This window comes from Blennius ocellaris, assembly GCF_963422515.1.
Source record: "Blennius ocellaris genome assembly, chromosome: 2".
NCBI lineage: Eukaryota > Metazoa > Chordata > Actinopteri > Blenniiformes > Blenniidae > Blennius > Blennius ocellaris.
Genome location: NC_137651.1, coordinates 3,871,128 through 3,895,755, shown reverse-complemented (window position 1 = coordinate 3,895,755; position 24,628 = coordinate 3,871,128). Strand labels below are relative to the sequence as shown.

General features: G+C 39.3%; 1 protein-coding gene and 1 long non-coding RNA gene across 2 annotated transcripts; both read right to left on the bottom strand.

Moving 5' to 3' along the window:
- Positions 1-364: 364 nt before the first annotated feature.
- Positions 365-20,978, bottom strand: LOC308136970 (deoxynucleoside triphosphate triphosphohydrolase SAMHD1-like; the record flags this gene model as incomplete). The annotated part of the gene is made up of 16 exons (XM_080505526.1): positions 365-1,092; positions 2,048-2,096; positions 2,329-2,481; positions 3,006-3,110; positions 3,262-3,324; positions 3,413-3,433; positions 3,720-3,835; positions 5,303-5,394; positions 5,524-5,615; positions 5,703-5,811; positions 5,960-6,060; positions 6,150-6,302; positions 6,594-6,655; positions 8,701-8,813; positions 9,433-9,593; positions 20,913-20,978. The coding sequence occupies 14 exons, from the start codon at positions 20,976-20,978 to the stop codon at positions 2,344-2,346; spliced, it is 1,392 nt and encodes a 463-aa protein (XP_080361652.1). The 3' UTR covers positions 365-1,092; positions 2,048-2,096; positions 2,329-2,343.
- A 1,705-nt stretch (positions 20,979-22,683) lies between these two features.
- LOC308136444 lies at positions 22,684-24,598 on the bottom strand. Its single transcript, XR_013936829.1, has 3 exons — positions 24,520-24,598; positions 24,239-24,287; positions 22,684-23,283 (listed from the first exon to the last, which is right to left on the bottom strand). It is a non-coding gene; the product is annotated as an uncharacterized lncRNA (long non-coding RNA).
- Positions 24,599-24,628: the final 30 nt, after the last annotated feature.

Genomic DNA, 24,628 nt, shown 5'->3' with positions numbered 1-24,628 from the left:
CACAACGGCTGTGAGAGCAAATGTTTTTTTTGAAAAAATGTGAAATTGGATAATTTCCCACGGCACACCTGATTATATCTCACGGAACACCAGTGTGCCGCGGCACAGTGGTTGAAAAACGCTGATCTAGACCACTGCAGCTTGGCTGTTTACGGTTATGTGGATCTATAAGTCTGATATTTGAAGACATTAAATGTATGAGATAAATGTGGCTTAATTTCTCCACCTTACAATCAGCTGCCAGGTTCCCCGTCTCCAAAATGTGCTGCCCAAGGCTCAAAGTTTGCGTACCAGTGGTGTGTGGTGGTGTGGAGGAATGTTGTTATTGTATTAATGACACACAGGATGCACAACATCATTTAGACCACACACCATTTTTATTAAAACCCATCTTAAATATGATTACAGTTACAACCACTGGTAAAGCCCTGATATAAGAAGAACAAATCAATCCATTTTCACTCAATGATCAAAGAACAAAAGTCCCATAACTTCATCTCAACTCTGATTTCAATTCTAAATTCCTGAAAGTCCTTATTTAGTGCAGAATCCTTCTAACAAAAGTAATGAAATAAAACATGCCACCATTGATATGTAATTCAAAATGAATAATAAAGACACAAGAAAAATAACCTTCAATCTAAACCTTTCGGGGCAGAATCATGTAATCATGTCAAACACAAACATAAAACCTATCAAACTTTAATTGATTTCAGTAAATTCACACAACTTAAAATCACACACCATAAAACATTTAATATACCGTCACCCCACAATTTAGCCTCTATCAGACTTAGTTGCATATTTTGCTCATGTTCTTCACATTCTTCAAGCTCTCTCGTGATGCAAAGTGATGATTGATCAACATAAGTGACTATACAGTCCACAGTCTGACATATTTCTTATTGACCGAGGCCAAACCGGCTGACCAGACCTCCAGAAAGATTGTATATGCAACATAATTTACTGATAAAGTAAAGTATAATAAAGTAAAGTTTGTACATGGTGATTTTGTGATTTTCATTTGATGTACAAAGTATCAGTATCCTTTCAATCAGTTTTGCCCTTCATTGTTCCCTCTTCAGGAAGCGTCTGTATTTAAAGAAAAGAAGAAGAGATAAAGAGGACAGTATTCATAAGAACATCGTCCAGTTTTACCAGATTTGCATCAGCTTTTTAGGCTGCGCCAATGATGATAACAGATATCTATAATTTATACTGTGACTGGAAAGAGAACTTTTTGAAATTTTGTAAAAACTGGAGGGGGGTGATGGGGGGGATTCTGGAAATCTGACTGATCTGGAGCAGAATTATCAAAACTAACTACATCTCAAACCAGCCAGAAAAGCCACTTTTCCCTCTTTCTCCAGAAAAAAATGTTGATTCTCAATCAAAGAATAATGACTCCGTCATTAGAGGCTGAACGCTGATTTTCTCAGGCGGCGGCACTGCTACGAGCAAACTACATATTTCTGGAGAACAAAGACAAATTTAGTGGCACACACTGGTGCACGGTTCAACATGTTTGATTGGTCAAGAACCATTTGAATCAAATGGACTTTGACCAATAAAACATGAGGTTTGACATTGGTATAAAATGCATTTGTTTAGGTTGTCTGGTAATTGAACTGGTTCTTTGAGTAACAACGTTCTGACATGAAAATAAATCACAAGAATAATGTGAAAAACAAATGATTCACTTTTTCATATCAGATTAAAAAACACAAAGCTTTAATAGTATATGATAATACTCCTTAATGTTTTACCTCTTACTTTAAGAAAGAAACATAAAGTAGACCTACTTAGTTTGAAACTCAATACAGCAGTTTGACCAACGAAAATAAAGTCTAATAAACACGTTTTATTCTTCTCCACAGACTCCCTATGGTTCAGTGCAAAAGTATGGCCAACAAAAGTAAATCAAAATAAGACCAATAAGTCAATTCCAATAAGTTTGAATTTGCTACAAGCAAGAAATTATATTTTCCCACTTTTTTGTGAACGACCTCCTGTAAAATATCTACTGTTATATGTTAATCCTTCTCACCTGTTGCTCTGCTCCGGTCTCTCCCTCACTCTGATGCACTGCCTCGAGCCTTGCAGGACATCCATGTAATCACAACACAACATTATTATAGAAATGTATAGTAAAAGCATTCGACTTACAAAAGTGAAAACAAAGTCCACATTAAGGTTTTTGTTTGATTTCTGAACTTCAGATGCCAAGTTGTGTGATCGTTCTAAGCTCAAACAGGTATCTTTTTTTTCTTCTAATTTTATCACCTCCAACTTACCAAAGTCTGTGATAAATCAGCATCATAATATTACCTGAGGTCCAACAGATTACTGGGGTTGAAACCACTCGGAAAATGTTTTCTTGAGTTCTTGCAGCTTTTCGTTGACCTCATCATTGTTCTCAGTGTTCTTCCAGTAAACTCTGAACCTCGTCTCACAAAAATGTTCTGGGAGAAGAGTGCTTCTCTGGGAAGAATGACATCAACATCAGTAACAGTAGTGGAAACAAACAAACAAACAAACAAACAAACAAACAAACAAACAAACAAACAAACAAACAAACAAACAAACAAACAAACAAACAAACAAACAGATAAACAAAAAAGACACATCATGCTTGCAGTGGCTGAACATTTATAGAAAAAGAAGTTCATTCTTCACAATAGTGTCATAATTTGACATGACTTCTGTATTATAAAGTCCTGAACTGGACAGAAAGGTTGGCTGATCACGTCATTGGGTGTTGAAAAAGAAATAAGCCAGAAAGCAATGAAACAAAAAATTAAAAAAAACAAAATTAAAAAACTGAGAGATCATTTGTCCCCTCCTCACAGGGATTCAATTCTACCAAGAAATTCATTGATGGTGACTAAACTATTTACATTAACTTTTAACCTTTTTTTTTTTTTTAAACCATCTACTGTCTTATATATATATATATATATATATATATATATATATTTTTTTTTTTTTTTTAAACCCTTATTCACCTTCTCTTTTGGGATTGTGAATCCTTCCTCTGGTTTATCCTTTCGATAGAAATACGTTTGGTCAAGAGGATCCTCGTCTCCCTTCCCAAAGTCAAATTTGAACGTCTAGAAGACAAAATGAGGATGAAAAGTTTTATTTATAATATCATCCAAACTATTCATTTGGGAGAAGGCAACATTTTACAAATCAAATGAAGATGAAGAAAATCTAATATTTCAATAAGGTGGAGTGAAATTATATAATCCAGAAACTCACAAGAACTTCAAGGCTGCCAGGAGGCAAAAGGTCTTTTTCCAGTTTATTGATCAGCTCTTCTTTCTGTGTGAAAGAGGCAGGACCATTCATTTCAAAGTTATTTCTGCAGCAATGTTAATTTTAGTCAATAATCTGAACTCTTTATTCTTACCTCCTTGTCGCTTAGAGTGTCCTGTGGTGAGTTCATTTTGTTGTGTTGATAAAAGAATAAGTGAGAAAAGGAGGGACAAGACAGTGATTCATGAAACACAGAGTAACGATGCCTCTACATCAAGCTCACGACAGTGTTTTTCCCAATGTTGATCATTTAGGTAATAGTACCGTACAAGTCTGCCCAGCTGTTATAAGAGATATACTTTCAAAGGGGATGAAAACACACTATTCATATATTGGTAGTTCATCCGATAGTCAGTTTTCCCTGAAGCATAATGTAATACAGACATAGGATTGAAGCACACCTTCTCTTCACCCACAAACTTGTACAGGCTTCGTTCTTGGATTCTCTGCAGTATCTCTCTTGCCTCGATCATGTTCTCTTCATCGGAAGAGTAAAGGATTTTCTCAAACACGCCATCTATAGGACATAATAAGAAGTCAAAATGACACATCAATGACACATTTCTGGTGCCAATTTACATCTTCTCCTCTGTATCACACATAAACATTTTGATAAACGCTTACTTATTGAATACTCTTCATAACATCCTAATGATTTATTTTTAATGAATGACTTAATTTCTACTTGTAATTAATATTTAACAAAGACAAATAGAAATAGAAATTCAAACAGATCTCAGGCAAAGTATAGGTTGTCACACTTGAGTCTGCGTTTGGGAGGATTTTGTATTTTGATTTTAAATATCTTGAAAAAAGTGACCAAATGAATAAGTGTTACTTATAGCAGTGGTGTGCAGTCAGGGGCAGCAGGGCTAGCACTGCTTGCCCTGTCAAATATGATTTATTTTTTTCTTTATTTTTTTTAATCATTAAAAACTGATTCTGAAATCTGTGTCTGGAATCAATTAGGCTGATTGTTCACTATGCAACTTTATCTAGAAAAGGAATGGTTATATTTTGTGGAGCTCAAATCTCCCTTGTCCTATAAACGCATCACAGCTCCTTTCGTCTGCCAGGGCAAAGAGAGGAAAGCATTGTGAACCTCTGATCCAAGCTGGACGCTGATGTTGGGTTAAAATGTTGTGACAGTAACATCAGCCAATCAGATGTTGATGTGTTATTGACTGAACGCCCTAGGACAAGCAGAGTTTCTCTTGCTGGTCTTAGTTTCTCACTGAAATGAGCTTGACTGATTGGCCCATGGGCAGGTGGTGATGACACTGTAATTATCTGCTACTCTGGAGTGATGATTTACTAATTTAACAGTAAGATCAGATGATATGATAGTGAACCTGCTTCAGTGACCTTTTTCAATTGTGAGTAGAAAAAGACGGACACCAGAAATGGATGAGCTAAACTCAGACCAACAAAGACTTTGTGCAGCATTTTACAGCAGGATGGATTTAATCTACAAGTGACGGGTGAGTGCGAGTATTTTATTAAATTTTTTTTAACTTTCTCTGGATTAGATTGGCGCTGCTGTTGGCATTTGGGGCTGGTTTTGATTGTAATGTGATGTTTCCCATATTGCTCCTCTCATTCATCTCTGCATAGCAGACAGACGAGATCGCATGCATGACAGTAGTAGACTTACACGGTCTGATGGCGAAGCTGCAGTGTCTTGATGTGTTGTGGTTGTTGATCAGCTGTCATGTTGGTGTGGATGAAGTACTGATGCATAGTAGTGGCCTTACATTGGATTCTGATTGTGTATTTTCTGTAGGACATAATGTCATAATGTGCAGGTGCTGCATTGGCTGTATTGGCATAGGCAACTACACCTTTTTTGGAAGGGGGGGGGGTATTTTGTTACTGCTGGCCCTGACTGAAACATCACTGCACACTACTAATAGTCATAATCACAGCAGACACAATGTGGAGAAAAGAACGATATGATGTATTTTGAACAATGTCATTGAGTAACCTGTCAGCTTGATGTAATCCTCAATGTTGTCTTGGTTGGTGGGTTCAGATAATTTGAGAAGCGGTTTGGCACCTTTGAAGGCCTCAGTGATCCTGGATAAACAGGTTAAGCATTTCTTAGAGCTTATGTTACTGCATGTTCTATTCTGAGGAGAATCACAAAGCAATGCAAATGATTCATATCAAACAAGAGACAAACACTGACAGAAGGAGGACACTTACATCAGTTCTACATTTTGGGTCACTTTGTGCTGGTAGACTCTTCTGTGGAGACTGTACCTTGAGTAGAACATGTCGTACAGATTGCCCTCATCCTGCCAACACCACATCTTACACTTTAGTCACAGCAACTCAGGAGAATAATATTTGTTTGGAGGCTAATAGAAAACAAGATTCCTCACCTTCTCTCTCAGACAGATGTGATTCCTTCCATTCACTTTACAAACCCTGGCAAGCAAGAAGTAGCGCTGATAATCAAAGGTGTTCTTGAGACCCAGGTGGTGGCAGTCCCTGAAATTAAGCACAGTGCGGATATGAATGAGTGAAATTGGTCTGAAGGTAAATTATCCAATGTTGTACTTCTTCAGTGGAAGTAAAAAACAATAGTTCACTTCTCAATGTCAAAAACTGATTAATTGTTGTATGAAACTTGATTCACCTGTCAAGGTAGTCAAACTTGTCCACATCAATTCCATTCAGTTTGTTTGCCACAATTTCATACAGGAAAGACTTTTCCTCTCCACGACCTTTAAATTCCCACTGTGAAGGAAACACCAGTATGATGAAATGAGACGCTAACAAGAGAAGTGTACTGATTTCATGATATTTGTACAAGAGTGGTCCAGTACCGGGTTCTGCTTTTTCACTGGATTTATCATCTCCTTGATGAAAGTCAGGTCTTTTTGCAGTTGTTCTTTTTTTAAACCATATTTCACCATCTCGTCTTCCAGACCATTGTGTTCCACCAAGTGGTCAAACAGCCACTCTGATGCCTTCTCATGCTACAAGTTACACAGACAGATATTAGTAAGAGATGTGAAGTATGAAGTCTTCATGAGCTATCAAAATAGTTCATATGGTTCCCTGCATAAGTTTAACAGATTTTTTTTTTTATTTTGACTTTCATCTTATTGGCGTTTATCTCACTGTTGCTATAGCACTATCGTTATGTTCATTTTGTCATTTTTAAATGTATGTTATACATTATATTTTTTTAAAGAATCTATAATCATTGAAAAAAAATATAGTAATTTATAATTATATATGTTTCAGAGTTTTACAACTGTACTTACCTTCCATGTGTTGTCATGACTTTGTTTGACCTTATCATACAGGTGAGAAAAGGGCCCGTGTCCTAAATATTGAAAAACAAATGGGTTTTAACCTCATAGTTATTATGTGCTAAGTGTTAAGAGTTAGACAGTAGTGATGTTCCAAGCTCAATATGATTAAAATATGGTTGATAGTTATGAGCGAGCTGGAATACGCACGCGCAGCACAGTGCCGAAGTTTCGGCAGGACAATGTAGTTTGGCCAGGACGGTTGGCATCGCCCAAACTAATTTCTTCGGCCAGAGGGAGCACAGTGGTAAATTTATACAGTGCTGCTATGCTCTCCAGTTAGTTGGCAGGTTAACAGGCAGGATGACAGCCCGAGAGACGATAAAGACATTTTCACAACTTGCATTTGAGGATAAACATCAGCTTTCAAAATAATGGGAGACTAACATCTAAACTACTCGACCTTCAGCGAAGGACAGGTCAGAAACTTGTTCGTACCTTCATGTCAATTTGCAACACAAAAGTGGCTTCAGCACGATGGACAGCTCTGCTGTCAGAGTTTTCATTTTCTCCATGTTGTGTTTCCAACATGAACAATGGATGTGCTATCACGTCATGAGATACATGTTGGGAGAGTCTGGAGACTGATATTGACTAATTGTTTAAGTTTCTTTAATGGCGTTTTATAATCTTGATTTTGTTAGATGAACACTTACCAGCCGAAACATATTGTAGCATCGCCAAGCTGATCGCTGTAATGCATTATGGGGGTAAACTTGGTGGTGTTTCAAATGTCATTATTTGGGGTTATATTAGGCTTGTAAGTGTTGGTAATGATTGTGTGGAGTTGTGTTTTTGTTGCTTAGTTCATGTAGTTAGTTAATTGATCTAGTTTAAGTCAGTCTAATATTGGGAAGTTGGCAACCAGGAGTGAAGAGGGTTTTGTGTGTCATCTCGGCCAGCCACTGTGACCCAGTTTAATGTGTTAAATTATGAGCCTCATGCACTTGATAAGTACATTTCATTTATTAATCTACGGCATTGCCATAACTATTGTTGGTGGTGACATTGCAGGTCAAAAGAAGGTCCTTCATATTTCTTTCCTGACTCCTGTCACTGTGAGTACCGAGTTTCCGGGGCAAACTGACACAGACACAAGCAGTGCAGTCTCTAAACGCCCCCCCTCCGTCAATCACAGGCCAATGTGCTCTCACTGTGGGTTCAAGGAACACAAAGGAATTGCAACCAACAAACATAATCACTAAACCTTATAGTTGCAACAAGATCATAACTATGGAGATGTAACACCGTTTTTGTAATTTCTCTGAGTTAAAAGCTTTATTGGCATGAAGCCCCGCCCCTTTTTAAATCAATCAATCAATCAATTAATCAATGAAATAGGGGCAATATCGAAAGGTTGCATAGAGCAGGTAGTGCATGTAAATAAATAGATTAACAATGCAACATCAAACTACAACTGCATCACCAGGTAAACAAATAGCAGTAATAGTAAAAATGTGATAATAAAACCTTGAGTCAGTTGTAGAGAAGAGATACAACAAAGAATGAAGGTTAAAATGTGTAACAATGTATCAGCAGACGTAGGAGTCCAGGCAGTGATTAGCAGCTTCTGGCAAAACCAGTTGTCCTTTTTAAGTTGGCAACAGTTGAAAGTAACTAAAAAAAACTCACTTGTAATCCAGCTTAGTTACTTTCAAAAACATGTAATCAGTAAAGTAACTGAGTTGCTTTTAAATGCATAACTAGTACTCAGTAATCAAATTACTTTTTTCAAGGGAACTGTGGCACCACTGTCAATAATATAGCTTTGCTCAGTTTTTTTCATGATGTGTAACTACATTTGGGGGGTTTGTGGTAAATTCCCTCCAATAAAAAGTTCCACCACATGAGCTATCACTGAACTTTTCCTTCACTGAATAAAGGCAATAACTTTTTCTAAAGTATGCTGTTGCCTTCTGAATTGTGCAACACTTATAATTTCACATTTGCATTTATTCTTTGTTTTATACATTTTATTTCTCAAGCACTTAAGCATTTAAAAATATATCTCAAAATGCGCAAAATTATGTTTCATGAAGGGAATTAATGCATGACTTACCCAGATCATGACAAAGACCTGCAATTTGCACACATAGAATATCTCTATCTGTGATATCGATATTTTGCCTTGATTGCAGATTGTACGCCAACTCTCCTGCCAAGTGAGCCACCCTGTATAACCAGACAAACAGCATGCACATACAAGAACTATAATTGCACTTCAGCTTTGTTTACTTTGATTGATTTTTATGTCTCTTCATGACTCTTCAGCAACTCAAAGGAGCTTCATAACTGATGAAGCCTCTCGGATGAGGGATTAAATGTCTTCTGAGACATGCTGCATGGCCAAATCCAGTTGAGAAAATTCATTGCACATATCAAAATCATTTATTGTATATGTGAAATTGTGGAAAATTAATGAAATCAAATCAAAAGAAATTGACCCGATTCAATTGCTTAAATGAGAATATACATGACAAACAAAGATCATTATAATCATTCGCTTTGGGTCGGACGTCATCACCCTTCCTGAAACTGGAACCTATTCCTGTGTATGTGCAAACTTTGTCAATAAGTACAGTTCCTCCCAATTGACACATCAACAATATATCTGAAGAGGCTCTGATGAAAAACAATGATTCACCGTGAAAAAAATATTGGATTTTATATATATATGATTATCTATTAGATATAGGATTCAACATAAACATAATTTTAAAACATTTGAGAGCCAGCTGAAGTGTTGGATTATTTGATGATCATATTTCTTTAATCTATTACGTGTACATACCCAATTGAGTGTTCAAACCGGCTGTGGCTCCCGCCAGGGTAAACAAAAGACACTCCTCCAAGTTGCTTGATGCTTCGCAGTCTTTGAAACTCAGGTGTGTCTATGATTTTGACCAGGATTGGGTGTAACGCTATTTGTCCATGAACAGGATCATGAAACACCTTTTAAAAACAACAAAAATAAAATTAGTCAAAACCATTTCCCATCCTCATCAAAAGAGTGCAACTAAAGTCAGTTGTTTTCATGAAGGCAGTTTGCACTGCATTTAATTCATTTCAACCTGCATTCCTTCCTCTCAACACAATATGTACGATTTCCTGTTGACTAACACAAGACAAACAAAAGACTAACAATAAAAGCTAAAAACACAAAACTTTGATTATCTAAATTGCTATTCTCACACAGTGATGACATCTGAACAGTTTCTTATTACCTTTCCCTCAGCTCTGAAGTGGGGTCGTCATTGCATGGTTGAATAATAACATGAAGAAAAAACAGACAAAAACAGACACATATATCAGACGTTTACATCTAAAAACCCAAAATGTATATACATACATACATACATACATACATACATACATACATACATACATACATACATACATACATACATACATACATACATACATACATACATACATACATACATACATACATACACACACACACACACACACACACACACACATATATATATATATATATATATATATCTCGAGCCACCTACTCAATGCCTCCAGCCTTTGGCACAACCATGGTTGCAGTTTGATTCCTGGGAATAGACAAGCATTTAGTCATATTAGGTTTAAAAAAAAGGCTCAGTTCAATCATCAAACAAAGAAACCTCTCTCTCAAAGACATATTGTCTTGATAACCAAGCTGTGATATCAAACTATAACTTTGTTATACCGAATAGAGATTTATTTAATGACTGATGGAACATGACACTAGAACCGTCATTCATTAGAAATATTTTCAAAGAAAAGAATCTCACTTCATACTTCAGCATATAAAAACCAAATTCCAGATCAGATTTGAATAATATTTTTTCAGAAGTACATTTCACATGGAAAAAGAAAACAAGTATCCACACAATGACAGAATGGCCTTTATACTTACAGAATGTGGTTATTTTGCTGGTGAGATGATTGAAGAGAAAATTAGTGTGAAGTGAGAATGATGTGAGCTAAGTGATGTCCACCTTCTGTTGACTGAACCAGAACAGGTGCATGCTCTTATACCTGTGTGTGTGTGTGTGTGTGTGTGTGTGTGTGTGTGTGTGTGTGTGTGTGTGTGTGTGTGTGTGTGTGTGTGTGTGTGTGTGTGTGTGTGTGTGTGTGTGTGTGTGTGTGTGTGTGTGTGTGTGTGTGTGTGTTGGGTGTGGAGAGATAGACCGGTCCTGCAATGATCTCAATCAAAACAAAATAACATCAAGACAGTCTTCTTTAGTCCAGGAAAAGAATCTTTAAAGGGACACAAATATTTGTTTAATACATCCAATGACAATCACGTGGATGATTTGACAAACTGCCCAACTTCTCACAGGAAAGTATTGCTAATGTGATATCCTTCACACATAATTGAGCTACACATCAGAATCTGTTGTTCTGTGCAGAGACCCTCCGGGGAAGCTGTTCTCTAACCTCACTCCATGCCACTATTTCCTTTCATCTTTAACACAACAGCTGCATGAAGGTCTGGACTGGTGAAGTGATCTGCAAAAGAAATAACAATAGCACTTGTTAATGCATTGTGTTATGCCTTGTTCTCACTAAATGTTAACACTGATTTATCCTTTGGTGACAACTTTTGTTCCAATCCAACTTTAATTCTAGTCTTAAATACTGATGATATAAAATATTAGCAGGTTTTTACGAGTATAAGAAAATCTACACCGATCACACAAAACTATGATCACATTATCAGTAGACTGTATTCATACAGCACCTTTGGCAGATAAAGGTCACAAAGAAATATGAACACGATGTAAAGTTTTAAATTGTAGAGCTTTTACCCAATTACAGACACGTAGGAAGTTAGTGTTACTCCATGCATTGTGATACTTTTAGATTAAATTGATCTATATCTACTTCTCATCAATACTTTAACTTTTATCTCGGTTCTTTTGGATTAAATTTGATCTGGCTGGATCTTACATGGGTGGACACCAGACATCAGGCACACACATTTTGTACAATAAATTACTTCTGCTTACCTTTTTCAATTGCAAAGTTGCAGAAAATTACTGTCAAGTCATACACAGACTTGGGCAAGAGTTTGAGAACAGGTTTTGTGACTTTGATCAAGTTGAACCATGTATGTCATTCATTTCCAATTCAAATCATTGATTGATTGATTCAAAATAAATGCAAAATAACCTCCAGCTCAACGCCTAAAGGGCTGCACCAAACTTCTGGTTCCTTGTTGACACAGAAACATACAGTGGCGTGTGCACAGCAGCTATGAAGAATGCTAGTCTGCTTGGGTCAACCTATCTCTGTGAATCAGTGTTTTCTGCCACTTGGGTAGAACATGGCTGTGAAAGCTTGACAGTTTGCACATCCAATAAGATGTGTTAGTTCAAGGTGTTTTAGTTCAACTATGGCAAAACCTGTGTGGTTTCCTGTGGCGTCCCTGAAACAAGATGTGTAACTTGACATTGCAACTCTGATCGAGTGCATCAGTGAAGCATGTTTTGTGTTTGTTCTTGATGACATTCATGTCAGAAAACACTGACACGCTAACAGTAACACATGCGCGTGGAGGCGTCTTCCTGGGAAACAGAAGAAGATTGAGTGCCAAGCTTTTTTACTTAAGTTTGCTGTGAACATTGCACCAGCAACACTGGGGGAGAGCGGTCTGAGCGATTTTGAATAACAACAGATTGGAAGTGTTGGGATTTATGGTTGGTAATTAGCATAAATAATTACTGTAAGTAATGGATTACTGAAAGTAATAGATTACTGAAAGTAATTTAGGAAAAATTGGAATTACTAATGAAGTAAACGGTTAGTTACTCATCAGCAACTCCTAGAGTAATTGAGTAATTACTCAAAAGTTAATAAATTATCAAAAATAATTTATTAATAAAAATTATTAATTTGCATAAATTGGTTATTTATCAAATAATAATTAAATCGGGGCACCACCAGCTAAGCTGGAAATAGCTAATACCAAATTTCAGTCTCGTTTGTCAAAAAGGGTTATTTAAGTAAAGTTAATATTTCTGTGTAAATATAACAATATTAAATAACAAGGAAGGTGTGAGATTCGAGCACAGACTGTTACAAACCAGTGAATTGTCAACAATAAATACACAATGATAACCAAGAATCGATCAATTCAGTTAAAATGCGTTTATTAACAAAAAGTATTTATTCAAAAATAATTCATAAATCATTTATTAAAACAACACAATTAAGTAATAAACAATCAAACACGAAGATCTAATCTATTAAACAGCAAACACTATGTACAAAGAAAGAGGGTGTGTGTGTATGTGTGAGTGAATGTGTGGAAGCCTGAGTGGGATGTAATGACCACGAACGTCCACCAGGTGGCGGCAGGCGTTGGAGGGTCAGTGTGTGTGGGTGTAATGACCTCGAACGGACGCTAGATGGCGGCAGGCGTCTAGTTCGAGGCAGTAACCGGAACGACCACTAGGGGCGCGGCGGCGCACGGAGGGAGAATGCAATGACTCGACTTGTCCACCGAGTGGCGGTCTTTCAAGAGATTGCAATCACCAACGCGGCCACCAGAGGCGCTTGGCGCACTCTTTCTGGACAGCGTGACGTCACTGTGCTCGTGCACGGCTCGTGAGCCTGCTCGGAGCGCGCCTGGGGGCTCGTGGTGAGAAATCCCAGGGACAGTGAACTACACACGGTCACAGAAGCGGGTGGAGCGGCACACAGGAACAGCTGTTTGCTGAGTTTGCGCCGCGGTTAGTGGAGCGGAGAGAAAAAGAGAGAAAAGAGAGGAAGGAGGGGGAGAAAGGAGGACAGATTTGTCCAACTACACAGTCCGTGTGTGGAACTGTGCAGTTTTCCACCAGTCCAGTTATAGTCCAGATATGGGAATATGTAGGGTCTAGACAGAGAGAGAGAGGAGGTTCACGTGGATGTAAATCCAACGCGCAGACACAGATTGGTTGGAAACAGGGATCGGCGTCCCTGACTTCAACACAATAATAAAACACACAGCAATATTACAGTCACGTTATTGTCATTGCCTGCCCAGACTCTAAGCCTTACTCAGTTTGATGAGGGTGAACGTGCTGCCGGCGGCAGGGAAAGTGCGTTGATTTCCCGGCTGGAGCTTGTTTTTCTCTCTGGCGTCCCAGGTAAACAAGCTCAAATGGTCTGTGGACAGGGAAAGGTCCACAGGATGATCCGAGGAGGATCAAGCGCTTCTTTTGAGGAGGGGGGAGAAGAAGCGGCTTCAGGTCTGCATGCGGGAGGAGGGTGCGCTGGCAGCTGCACACTCGGACTCCGGTGAAGAAGAAAAAGGGAAAAAGGGAAAAGTAGAAGTAGTTCCACGGTGGTTCTCGGCTCGTCCGGCCGGGTGTGGAACTCCGGGCCCGGTCAGCGGGCACACGTGGCACTTCGTCTCCGTGCGAAACGGATGCGTCCGTCTTTACGCAGGTTTCAACATTGGAGAGGCAGAAATCACCCCGGCGGGGGTGTTTTATACCTCTTGTTGTGGTTTCGTGTTACCGGTGGGCTCTGGGTCATGTGGACCAATCCTGACGGAGGGCCCGCCCTGGACATTCCAGCTGGTGAGGGAGCTCTCAGGCTCCCCCTGCCGTTGGCCTCTAGTATTGCACCTTGGACGGGGGGGTCCAGGGGGTGATCACGTGACCAATGGCAGACTTTTCAGTTGTAGGCATGTGGTCCTTTGTTCTCAAAACGTGGTCTCCCCTCCCCCTTCCATGAGGTTGAGTGGCCCCCAACAGAAGTTTATCAGCTAAACAAAGGGAGAAAAAGTGATCTGGACACTTGGTTTGTGGGAGAGGTAGTGGAGGTGCTGGCCGATGACCTGTACAGATCCGGTATAAGGTGCTTTTGCTCTGCTTCTTCCTGGACGGAGTGCCAAGGATTAGTTTGATATTTGGTTGTTGTGTGGGGCTGGTTTGATTTTCTAAGTGAAGAAGTAAGTTTGGAGAAAAAAATTGGAAATCATATAGGGGATATTAATAGTGAAGGTTCTGTTGATGAGTTTAATGATTCTTTGACTAAAGTAATTCTTGATGTGGCTTTAAGCCATGTAAAGAAGTCCCAAAAGATCGAGTAATGTTCCTTGGTGGAATAATGACAAGGCATTGAAAGAAAGAAAACAAGCTTTTAAGCTTTTGCGCAGACATGCTACTCAGGAAAAGAGTACCTTGTGCATATTCACATGCAGCCGTCAGGACTTTCATTTCTGCCAATTGGCTAGAACATGGCTGTGAAAGCTTGACAGCTTGCACATTCGATAAGGTGTTGTCTTAGTTCAAGGTGTTTTAGTTCAACTATGGCAAAACCTGTGTGGTTTCCTGTGGCGTCTCTGAAACAAGATCCGTCAACAAACAGAGTAAGATTTACCACTATGGGCTGATTGTATAAATCACCATGTACCCGCATAAAGTTGTCTGTTTCCTGTATATAATCATGAGAGGTACCCTCATCTGGCAGAACCATTTTTGTGGCAGGATTCACCGTTGCACAGCGTTGGACAGTTAATTCAGGAGCAGCAGGGATCACTTCATATCCAGTCCGTCTGGCTTGGGTTAAAACAAACCTTGGGCTTGTTAATGACGTATGCAACTGATGGGATGTATATTGCGCTACTTGATGTCCCATAGTTACACTTGAAGCCTTCATGTCTTGCAATAGCACTGCATTTGCATAGCCCATCAGTTGTACAGACTTTCCTGTCCGGGTCCCATCTTAGGACCTTTCTGTACACCTTTTCCCACCTCGGGAAGTATCTTTTGCAATCTCTACCTGTTCAGACCTGCTTCAGACCCCAGCAGTAGCCGTAGAATTGCAGTGTGCTTCTATTCCCTCGTTGGGAATAGTTTTAGCACCTCTACCCGTTCAGACCTGACCTCAAGTCACTCAAACACAGTGCAGTATTTGATTGATACTTAATGACAACGGTAGCCATAGAGGCCTAAATTATGAGGTCACTGTTGCATCCTGAACTACATCTATTACTCATTACTACTTTAACTTTTATGTAGGTTCTTTTGGATTAAATTTGATCCGGCTGGATCTTACCTGGGTGGACACCAGACACCAGAATGCAAAATGTATGTGCCTGTCCTTTGAATTATTCAAAATAAATGCAAAATAACCTCCACCTCAATGCCTAAAGGGCTGCACCAAACTTTTGGTTCCTTGTTGACACAGAAACGTACAGTAGTGTCAGGGTTTGTGAACTCAATTGCACGGCGGACAAGAAGCTCAGTTCGAAAGAGTTTTAATTTTGAAAAACATAGCAGAAGCAAAGTCAGGCAGTCCAAGATCAAAAACCAGAGCAGGCAAAGTCGGGCAGGCAGGCATAAGGTCAAAAACACACGAAAGGCAACACGAGGGAAAAAGGCGGGTACGAATGGTGTAGAAACTCTGACGAACTGCCAACAGAAGCTGGAAGAGAGGGAACTAAATACACACACTAATGACAATGACAGACAGCTGTGATCAGGGAGGAGGAAGCAGGAGTGCACAGGGGCGGAGCTAAGGGGAACACAGGAGGGGAGGAGAGAAGGCAGGATCATGACAAGTGGTGTGTGCCCAGCAGCTACGAAGAATGCTAGTCTGCTTGGGTCAACCTATCTCTGTGAATCAGTGTTTTCTGACATGAATGTCATGAAGAACCAACACAGAACCTGCTTCACTGATGCACTCAATCAGAGTTGCAATGTCAAGTTACACACCAGATTACAATACACTGGTGAACAGCATACAAAGCCAGTCTTCCCATTAGAAACAGGTTGTCAGTGGCTACATGGCAGTGACATCGAAAAGTTTAAATGTTGTGAATAGAAGTTAAGTTATTGAGATACTATCTAGAGACAGTAACATGATTTTCTTTTTTTTATTTATTAAAAACATTTTTTTTTTAAATACAACAGAGTCATTCCTAGATGCTTTTAACAGAGAAAATAGAAAAGCCCAACATATCCACATGAGCAAGCAGGTTTATTTGTGAATGTGGAAAGGAAACACTCCCTCTAATAAGAGGGAGTTTCTTGCAGAAACCAGACTCAGGTAGTAGAGTAGCAGCATTCTGCTGACCGGTTGGGGTGAGAGGATAGAGGAGAGGAGAGGAGAGGAGAGGAGAGGAGAGGAGAGGAGAGGAGAGGAGGTGATTAAACCATCCTGAGCTGTACTATGTCGACAGTACCATGATTTTCTAGATTAAACCAGCCTGGGCAGCTCTACCATGGCAGTAACATGATTTTCTAGAAAGAGTATAAATTAGCAAGTAGGCAAAAAAAAAAAAAAAGTAAAAAAAATAACAACAATGATAACACATGCAAAAACAAAATGACAAACAAAGAACAAAAACATGATTTTGATCATTGGAAGAACAATAGCAGAAAACAAGAAAAATCAGCAGCAAATCTCATCGATGAGGAGTGGAAGTGTGTGTGTGTGTGTGTGTGTGTGTGTGTGTGTGTGTGTGTGTGTGTGTGTGTGTGTGTGTGTGTGTGGCTTGTCCACTGGGTGTGGGAGAGAGGAAGAGAGGGCAAGTGAATTACAGAAAAAATACACAAACAGTGAGGATTATATCTCTGTTGATAGTATTTACTGATTGTGATTCTGTATACCAGTGATTCCCAACCGGGGGTACACGGACCCCTAGGGGTACGCGAGGGTATTGCAGGGGGTACGCAGAAAGATTATAAATTAGCCTACAGTATCCACACACACAAAAAAAAAATTATGCTCTATTATATTGTATTATATCATGAATTTTAGTAAGGCCATACGTTTATTTTCCATGAGTAGCAGTTCGTCCACAGTGATTGTAACACTACAATGCACATAATATGAAAAGACTATAAAGTGGCGCGCTTTAAAAAAAAAAAAAAAAAAAAAGGTTCACGTTCTTGCTGCGGGCGCGCACGATTCGCGAAGCTAGCTACCTCTAGCTGCATACCGACTGTAAACATGGATGCATGGCTAGGCAGGAGTAAACGTCCAGCTACCGCTACTGCTACCGTCGCCTCGGACGCAGGCACAGGGGAGCCCAGTGAAAAAAGGAATTATGAAAGACTTATGAAAGACAAGCAAGCGCAAGTGTCTCATTAAAAGGTATGTTTTTACACTCACAATAATTGTTTTATTTAAATGAGCAGTTGGATAGATAGAAAGACAAAGGGTTAAATATAAGTACACATTAAGGCGAATAATCACACACGAGAGAGGGGGTACTTTTCACATGGAAACCAGCTCAAGGGGTACACTGGTCAAAAAAGGTTGGGAACCACTGCTGTATACAATACATAAAAAGACTCAAATGAGGCTCAATGAGTCCATACATTTCCCACCGATCGGAAAAAGAAAGAAAGAAAGAAAGAAAGAAAGAAAGAAAGAAAGAAAGAAAGAAAGAAAGAAAGAAAGAAAGAAAGAAAGAAAGAAAGAAAGAAAGAAAGAAAGAAAGAAAGAAAGAAAGAAAGAAAGAAAGAAAAAAGAAAGAAAGAAAGAAAGAAAGAAAGAAAGAAAGAAAGAAAGAAAGAAAGAAAGAAAGAAAGAAAGAAAGAAAGAAAAAAAAGAAAGAAAGAAAGAAAGAAAGAAAGAAAGAAAGAAAGCCGTGTTTACAGGTTCACTGCTGAAGATGGATCCAGTGAAAGCTGTTGTTTTTACGTTAAATTCTACCAGAGCTCCACTTCTTTATCGGTCCAAATAAACTAACCGTGTGCCGTTATCACTGAAGAAGAAATAACTGTTTTTTTCCAGGATTCTGTTGGGCTGTCATGGCTTCATGCTTCTTGTTACACTGCCCCCTACAGGTTTGGCTGCTTATTGTAGTTGTGAACCAGGACTTAAAAAATTTTATAAAAAAAAGACATTTCATTATTCAAGTTTGTATGTGGTTTATGTAAATGAAGATTTTTTTTTTTTGTAAATGAAGATTTTTTTTGTAAATGAAGAGTGGGAAATATGGATTTTTGTAAATACCCTGCTGCTACGTGCACTAGCGGAACCAATCAGAGCTGGGCCAGGGACGGGCCACATGAAATGTGCGATAGCTTCCTGCACTTTTTTTATTGATAAAGTTGCTACTGCGAGGGCTCTCATCACCACACTTGCATCTGACCCCTCTGACCACGTTTCTCCCCCAGCTGTGCTTAATGCCTTTGAACCAGTGTCCTTGATTGCACTGCAAAAAGTGGTTGTTCAGATGAAGCTATCCGGCTCTCCCCGTGACATTGTCCCGCCTCACTTTTTTAAAGAGGTTTTTCCTTGTATAGGGCTGTCAGTTCTGGCCATTATTAACAGCAGTTTGTCTTCTGGTGTTGTCCCCCAAAGTTTTAAACATGCTGTGGTGCAACCCCTGCTTAAGAAACCTGGTCTTGATCATGGTATGCTAGCCAACTATAGACCTATCTCCAAGCTGCCTTTTATATCAAAAATCCTGGAGAAAATTGTCCATGCTCAGTTGAAATCATTCCTAGATGAGCATGATATCCTGGAGGTTTTCCAGTCTGGTTTTAAAACATTGCATAGTACTGAGTCAGCCCTTTTAAGAGTTTTTAATGATATCCTTGTGGCGGTTGACGGCGGTGACCATGTGGTCCTTGTCCTGCTGGACCTGACTGCAGCGTTCGACACTGTGGACCACAATATTTTAGTATCTCGTCTGCAGCACATAGTGGGCATTGGTGGTACTGCCCTAAATTGGGTCAGATCTTATCTTGGGGGAAGATCCATGAGTGTACTCCTTGGTGGCTCTGAGTCCCACACTGCGCCACTGTTATATGGGATTCCGCAGGGTTCTATTTTAGGGCCACTGCTTTTCTCCCTGTACCTGCTTCCCCTGGGTGCCATTCTGAGGAAACACGGCATCTCTTTTCACCTTTATGCAGACGACAGTCAGATTTATGTGCCACTGAAAAGGGACAATGCCTCATTGAAAGTACTTCTGTCTTGCCTTGAAGACATCAAAACCTGGATGTCGCTGAACTTTTTAAAATTCAATGAAACAAAGACGGAAGTGATGGTGTTCGGCCCGAGTGCCACTAGTGAACCGCCCTCGGCCGATTTCGGCCCACTGAGACAATACATAAAGCCGTTGGTCAGTGGACAGTGATTTTAAGTTGGACAGATAGGGGCTATAGTGAAGTCCAGCTTCTTTCACCTGAGGCAGCTGGTGAATGTAAAGCCCTTTCTGGCACAGAAGCACCTAGAAGCAGTAATCCAAGCTTTTATTACATCTCGGCTGGATTACTGCAACTCACTTTACTTTGGAGTCAGCCAGTCTTCCCTCACCCGCCTCCAGTTGGTGCAGAATGCTGCTGCTCGCCTCTTAACTGGGGCACGTAAGAGCGAGCACATCACCCCCATTCTGGCTTCCCTCCACTGGCTGCCTGTGCATTTTAGAGTCCGTTTTAAGATTATTTTATTTGTTTTTAAATCTTTAAATGGTCTGGCCCCGCCTTACCTCTCTGAGCTTCTTCATCCATACGCTCCTGGTCGGTGCCTCAGGTCAGCTGACCGGCTGCCCCTGAGGTACCGAGGTCCAAACGGAAGCTCAGAGGGGAAAGAGCCTTTTCCTCTGCCGGTCCTCACCTCTGGAATGCCCCCCCCCTCCCCCTCCCTGTTAGACAAGCCCCCTCACTGTCCGTTTTTAAAACTCGTCTTAAAACACATTTTTATTCTTTGGCTTTTACTTCAGCATGAGACTCTGGTCTGGTTTTAGTGCCTTCGTTTTTTGTTGTTGTTTTAACCTCTTATGTCTTGTTTATTGTTTTAACATCTTATTGTTTTAATGTTTTTATTTTGCGACTTATATTTTTATTTATTTACAATGTACAGCACTTTGTTTCAGCTGAGGTTGCTTAAAAGCGCTTTATAAATAAAGTTGATTGATTGATTGATTGATGACCGGGTCCTTTAAACCCAAATAATAAATCCCACCATATAACGTCATTTTACAATATACACATGCCTGCAACAGCGGGGCTTAGAGCTTCTGCACCATGGAGAGCAACTATGTCATTTTAAAGTCCTTCAAACGGACATGAAGAACAACAAACCAAGAGAACAATAAAAACATGGCCCCAAATAATAAAACAAGACAAATTGAAAGCATTTCAGCACCACGGACAGTGACCACACCATTTTAACACTTTAACTATTTCAACTATTGAGAGCACAGCAGGCTACTCGCCTATATCAATAGCTATAAAGTTTAGTAAAATTGGCACAGCAGCCCACATGTTCACCAACAAGCACAGTTTCAATATGAAGTACTAAAGGCCTTCTCACCTCTATTTGAAACATACAACGAGCCTTGAGCTCCACGAACTCGTCCACGATGTTCTGTATGTCCATTTTCTTTGCTCTCTCATTCTCTATGGACAACATGACAAGTCCACTCAGTCTCTCTTGACCCACTGAGCTCCTCAAGAGGTTTTAATGAGTTTTAACTTGGAGAAAGAGGTCTGAGGTTGCTATGGTGACGGGAAGAGTCCCAAGTAAAAGGAGGGCGGTGCAAACTTCACTGAATAGAGACGTTGCTGTTGTGTGGTTGAGAAAGAACATTTTTGCCTGATCTGCAATAGACTTTTGCTTTGGTATCTGAGACACAGCAGACCGATAATGTTCAGTTTTATCTGTTTATCAAATGTGTGAATTCAATATTTGAACAGGGACGGTGCAAAGGTTCAGTGGACTTTGTCACTTGAGAGTTGGAGGCGGAGGGTGGAGGAGGTCGTCTCGCAGTGCGTCCTGAGTGCATGACTGTACCGTGAGCGGTTTTTGTCAGGATTTACAGCCATAATGTAAAAATACACTAAACTACAGCATGTATCATGTATGCATAATGATAAAATAAGCAATATAAAATCTATAATTTCTTTATTTCACATGAAGAAATCTCATCCCAGCCCCTCCCGAAGCTCCGCCCCCCCTGGCTATGTGTAAATGTGGCCTCAATCACAACTCTGCCCTGCATTGGCTCTGGAACTGATGTTTAAATGGTAAATCAGCTCAATTGCAGTTTGTTTTTTGCACAAGACTTTCCCAGAGACTCATGCAAAGTTTGACACATGAACAAGTTGCTGCTAATTCAGTATTTATGTTCCACTAAAGAAACATCTAGATCAGTGTTTTTCAACTTTTTTTGAGCCAAGGCACACTTTTTTCTTTGGAAAAATCTGGAGGCACACCACCACCTGAAAATTTTTAAATTTGAAACTCTGTAGCTTATATTAACAATATAAAGTCATTCTCATCAAAGCTTTATCAACAGGATAATAAATACAGGAAAAAGTATTTCCCAATTTCTTTTTTTAATTTTTACTCACTCAGTGTGAAATCTGGACCTGATGGATGAAGAACTGAGATCCTGGTTCACATTCTTCCTTTTCAAAAACTTCTCCCTCACTGTCACTGACACAGTACTTTGATACAAGATGGTAGCAGGAGGTGGAGATGAACCACACTGACGTCTGTCACTTTACATTTCACTGGCAAAGTTCTGTGCTGCCCTCTATTGGCGAAGAGTATTTATACATGATTACTCTTCAACACACTGCTCTCACAGCTGACACAACGGCTGTGAGAGCAAATGTTTTTTTCGAAAAAATGTGAAATTGGATAATTTCCCACGGCTCACCTGATTATATCTCGCGGAACACCAGTGTGCCACGGCACAGTGGTTGAAAAACGCTGATCTAGACCACTGCAGCTTGGCTGTTTACGGTTACGTGGATCTATAAGTCTGATATTTTAAGACATTAAATGTATGAGATAAATGTGGCTTAATTACTCCACCTTACAATCAGCCGCCAGGTTCCCCGTCTCCAAAATGTGCTGCCCAAGGCTCAAAGTTTGCGTACCAGTGGTGTGTGGTGGTGTGGAGGAATGTTGTTATTCTATTAATGACACACAGATACACAAAATCATTTAGACCACACACCATTTTTATTAAAACCCATCTTAAACATGATTACAGTTACAACCACTGATAAAGCCCTGATATAAGAATAAGAAATCAATCCATTTTCACTCAATGATCAAAGAACAAAAGTCCCATAACTTCATCTCAACTCTGATTTCAATTCTAAATTCCTGAAAGTCCTTTAGTGCAGAATCCTTCTAACACAACTAATGAAATAAAACATGCCACCATTGATATGTAATTCAAAATGAATAATAAAGACACAAGGAAAATAACCTTCAATCTAAACCTTTCGGGGCAGAATCATGTAATCATGTCAAACACACACATAAAACCTATCAAACTTTAATCGATTTCAGTAAATTCACACAACTTAAAATCACACACCATAAAACATTTAATATACCGTCACCCCACAATTTAGCCTCTATCAGACTTAGTTGCATATTTTGCTCATGTTCTTCACATTCTTCAAGCTCTCTCGTGATGCAAAGTGATGATTGATCAACATAAGTGACTATACAGTCCACAGTCTGACATATTTCTTATTGACCGGGGCCAAACCTGCTGACCAGACCTCCAGAAAGATTGTATATGCAACATAATTTACTGATAAAGTAAAGTATAATAAAGTAAAGTTTGTACATGGCGATTTTGTGATTTTCATTTGATGTACAAAGTATCAGTATCCTTTCAATCAGTTTTGCCCTTCATTGTTCCCTCTTCAGGAAGCGTCTGTATTTAAAGAAAAGAAGAAGAGATAAAGAGGACAGTATTCATAAGAACATCGTCCAGTTTTACCAGATTTGCATCAGCTTTTTAGGCTGCGCCAATGATGATAACAGATATCTATAATTTATACTGTGACTGGAAAGAGAACTTTTTGAAATTTTGTAAAAACTGGAGGGGGGTGATGGGGGGGATTCTGGAAATCTGACTGATCTGGAGCAGAATTATCAAAACTAACTACATCTCAAACCAGCCAGAAAAGCCACTTTTCCTTCTTTCTCCGGAAAAAAATGTTGATTCTCAATCAAAGAATAATGACTCCATCATTAGAGGCTGAACGCTGACTTTCTCAGGCGGCGGCACTGCTACGAGCAAACTACATATTTCTGGAGAACAAAGACAAATTTAGTGGCACACACTGGTGCACGGTTCAACATGTTTGATTGGTCAAGAACCATTTGAATCAAATGGACTTTGACCAATAAAACATGAGGTTTGACATTGGTATAAAATGCATTTGTTTAGGTTGTCTGGTAATTGAACTGGTTCTTTGAGTAACAACGTTCTGACATGAAAATAAATCACAAGAATAATGTGAAAAACAAATGATTCAGTTTTTCATATCAGATTAAAAAACACAAAGCTTTAATAGTATATGATAATACTCCTTAATGTTTTACCTCTTACTTTAAGAAAGAAACATAAAGTAGACCTACTTAGTTTGAAACTCAATACAGCAGTTTGACCAACGAAAATAAAGTCTAATAAACAAGTTTTATTCTTCTCCACAGACTCCCTATGGTTCAGTGCAAAAGTCTGGCCAACAAAAGTAAATCAAAGTAAGTCCAATAAGTCAATTCCAATAAGTTTGAATTTGCTACAAGCAATAAATTATATTTTCCCACTTTTTTGTGAACGACCTCCTGTAAAATATCTACTGTTATATGTTAATCCTTCTCACCTGTTGCTCTGCTCCGGTCTCTCCCTCACTCTGATGCACTGCCTCGAGCCTTGCAGGACATCCATGTAATCACAACACAACATTATTATAGAAATGTATAGTAAAAGCATTCGACTTACAAAAGTGAAAACAAAGTCCACATTAAGGTTTTTGTTTGATTTCTGAACTTCAGATGCCAAGCTGTGTGATCGTTCTAAGCTCAAACAGGTATCTTTTTTTTCTTCTAATTTTATCACCTCCAACTAACCAAAGTCTGTGATAAATCAGCATCATAATATTACCTGAGGTCCAACAGATTACTGGGGTTGAAAACGAGTGGAAAATCTTTTCTTGACTGCTTTCAGCTTTCTGTTGACCTCATCATTGTTCTCAGTGTTCTTCCAGTAAACT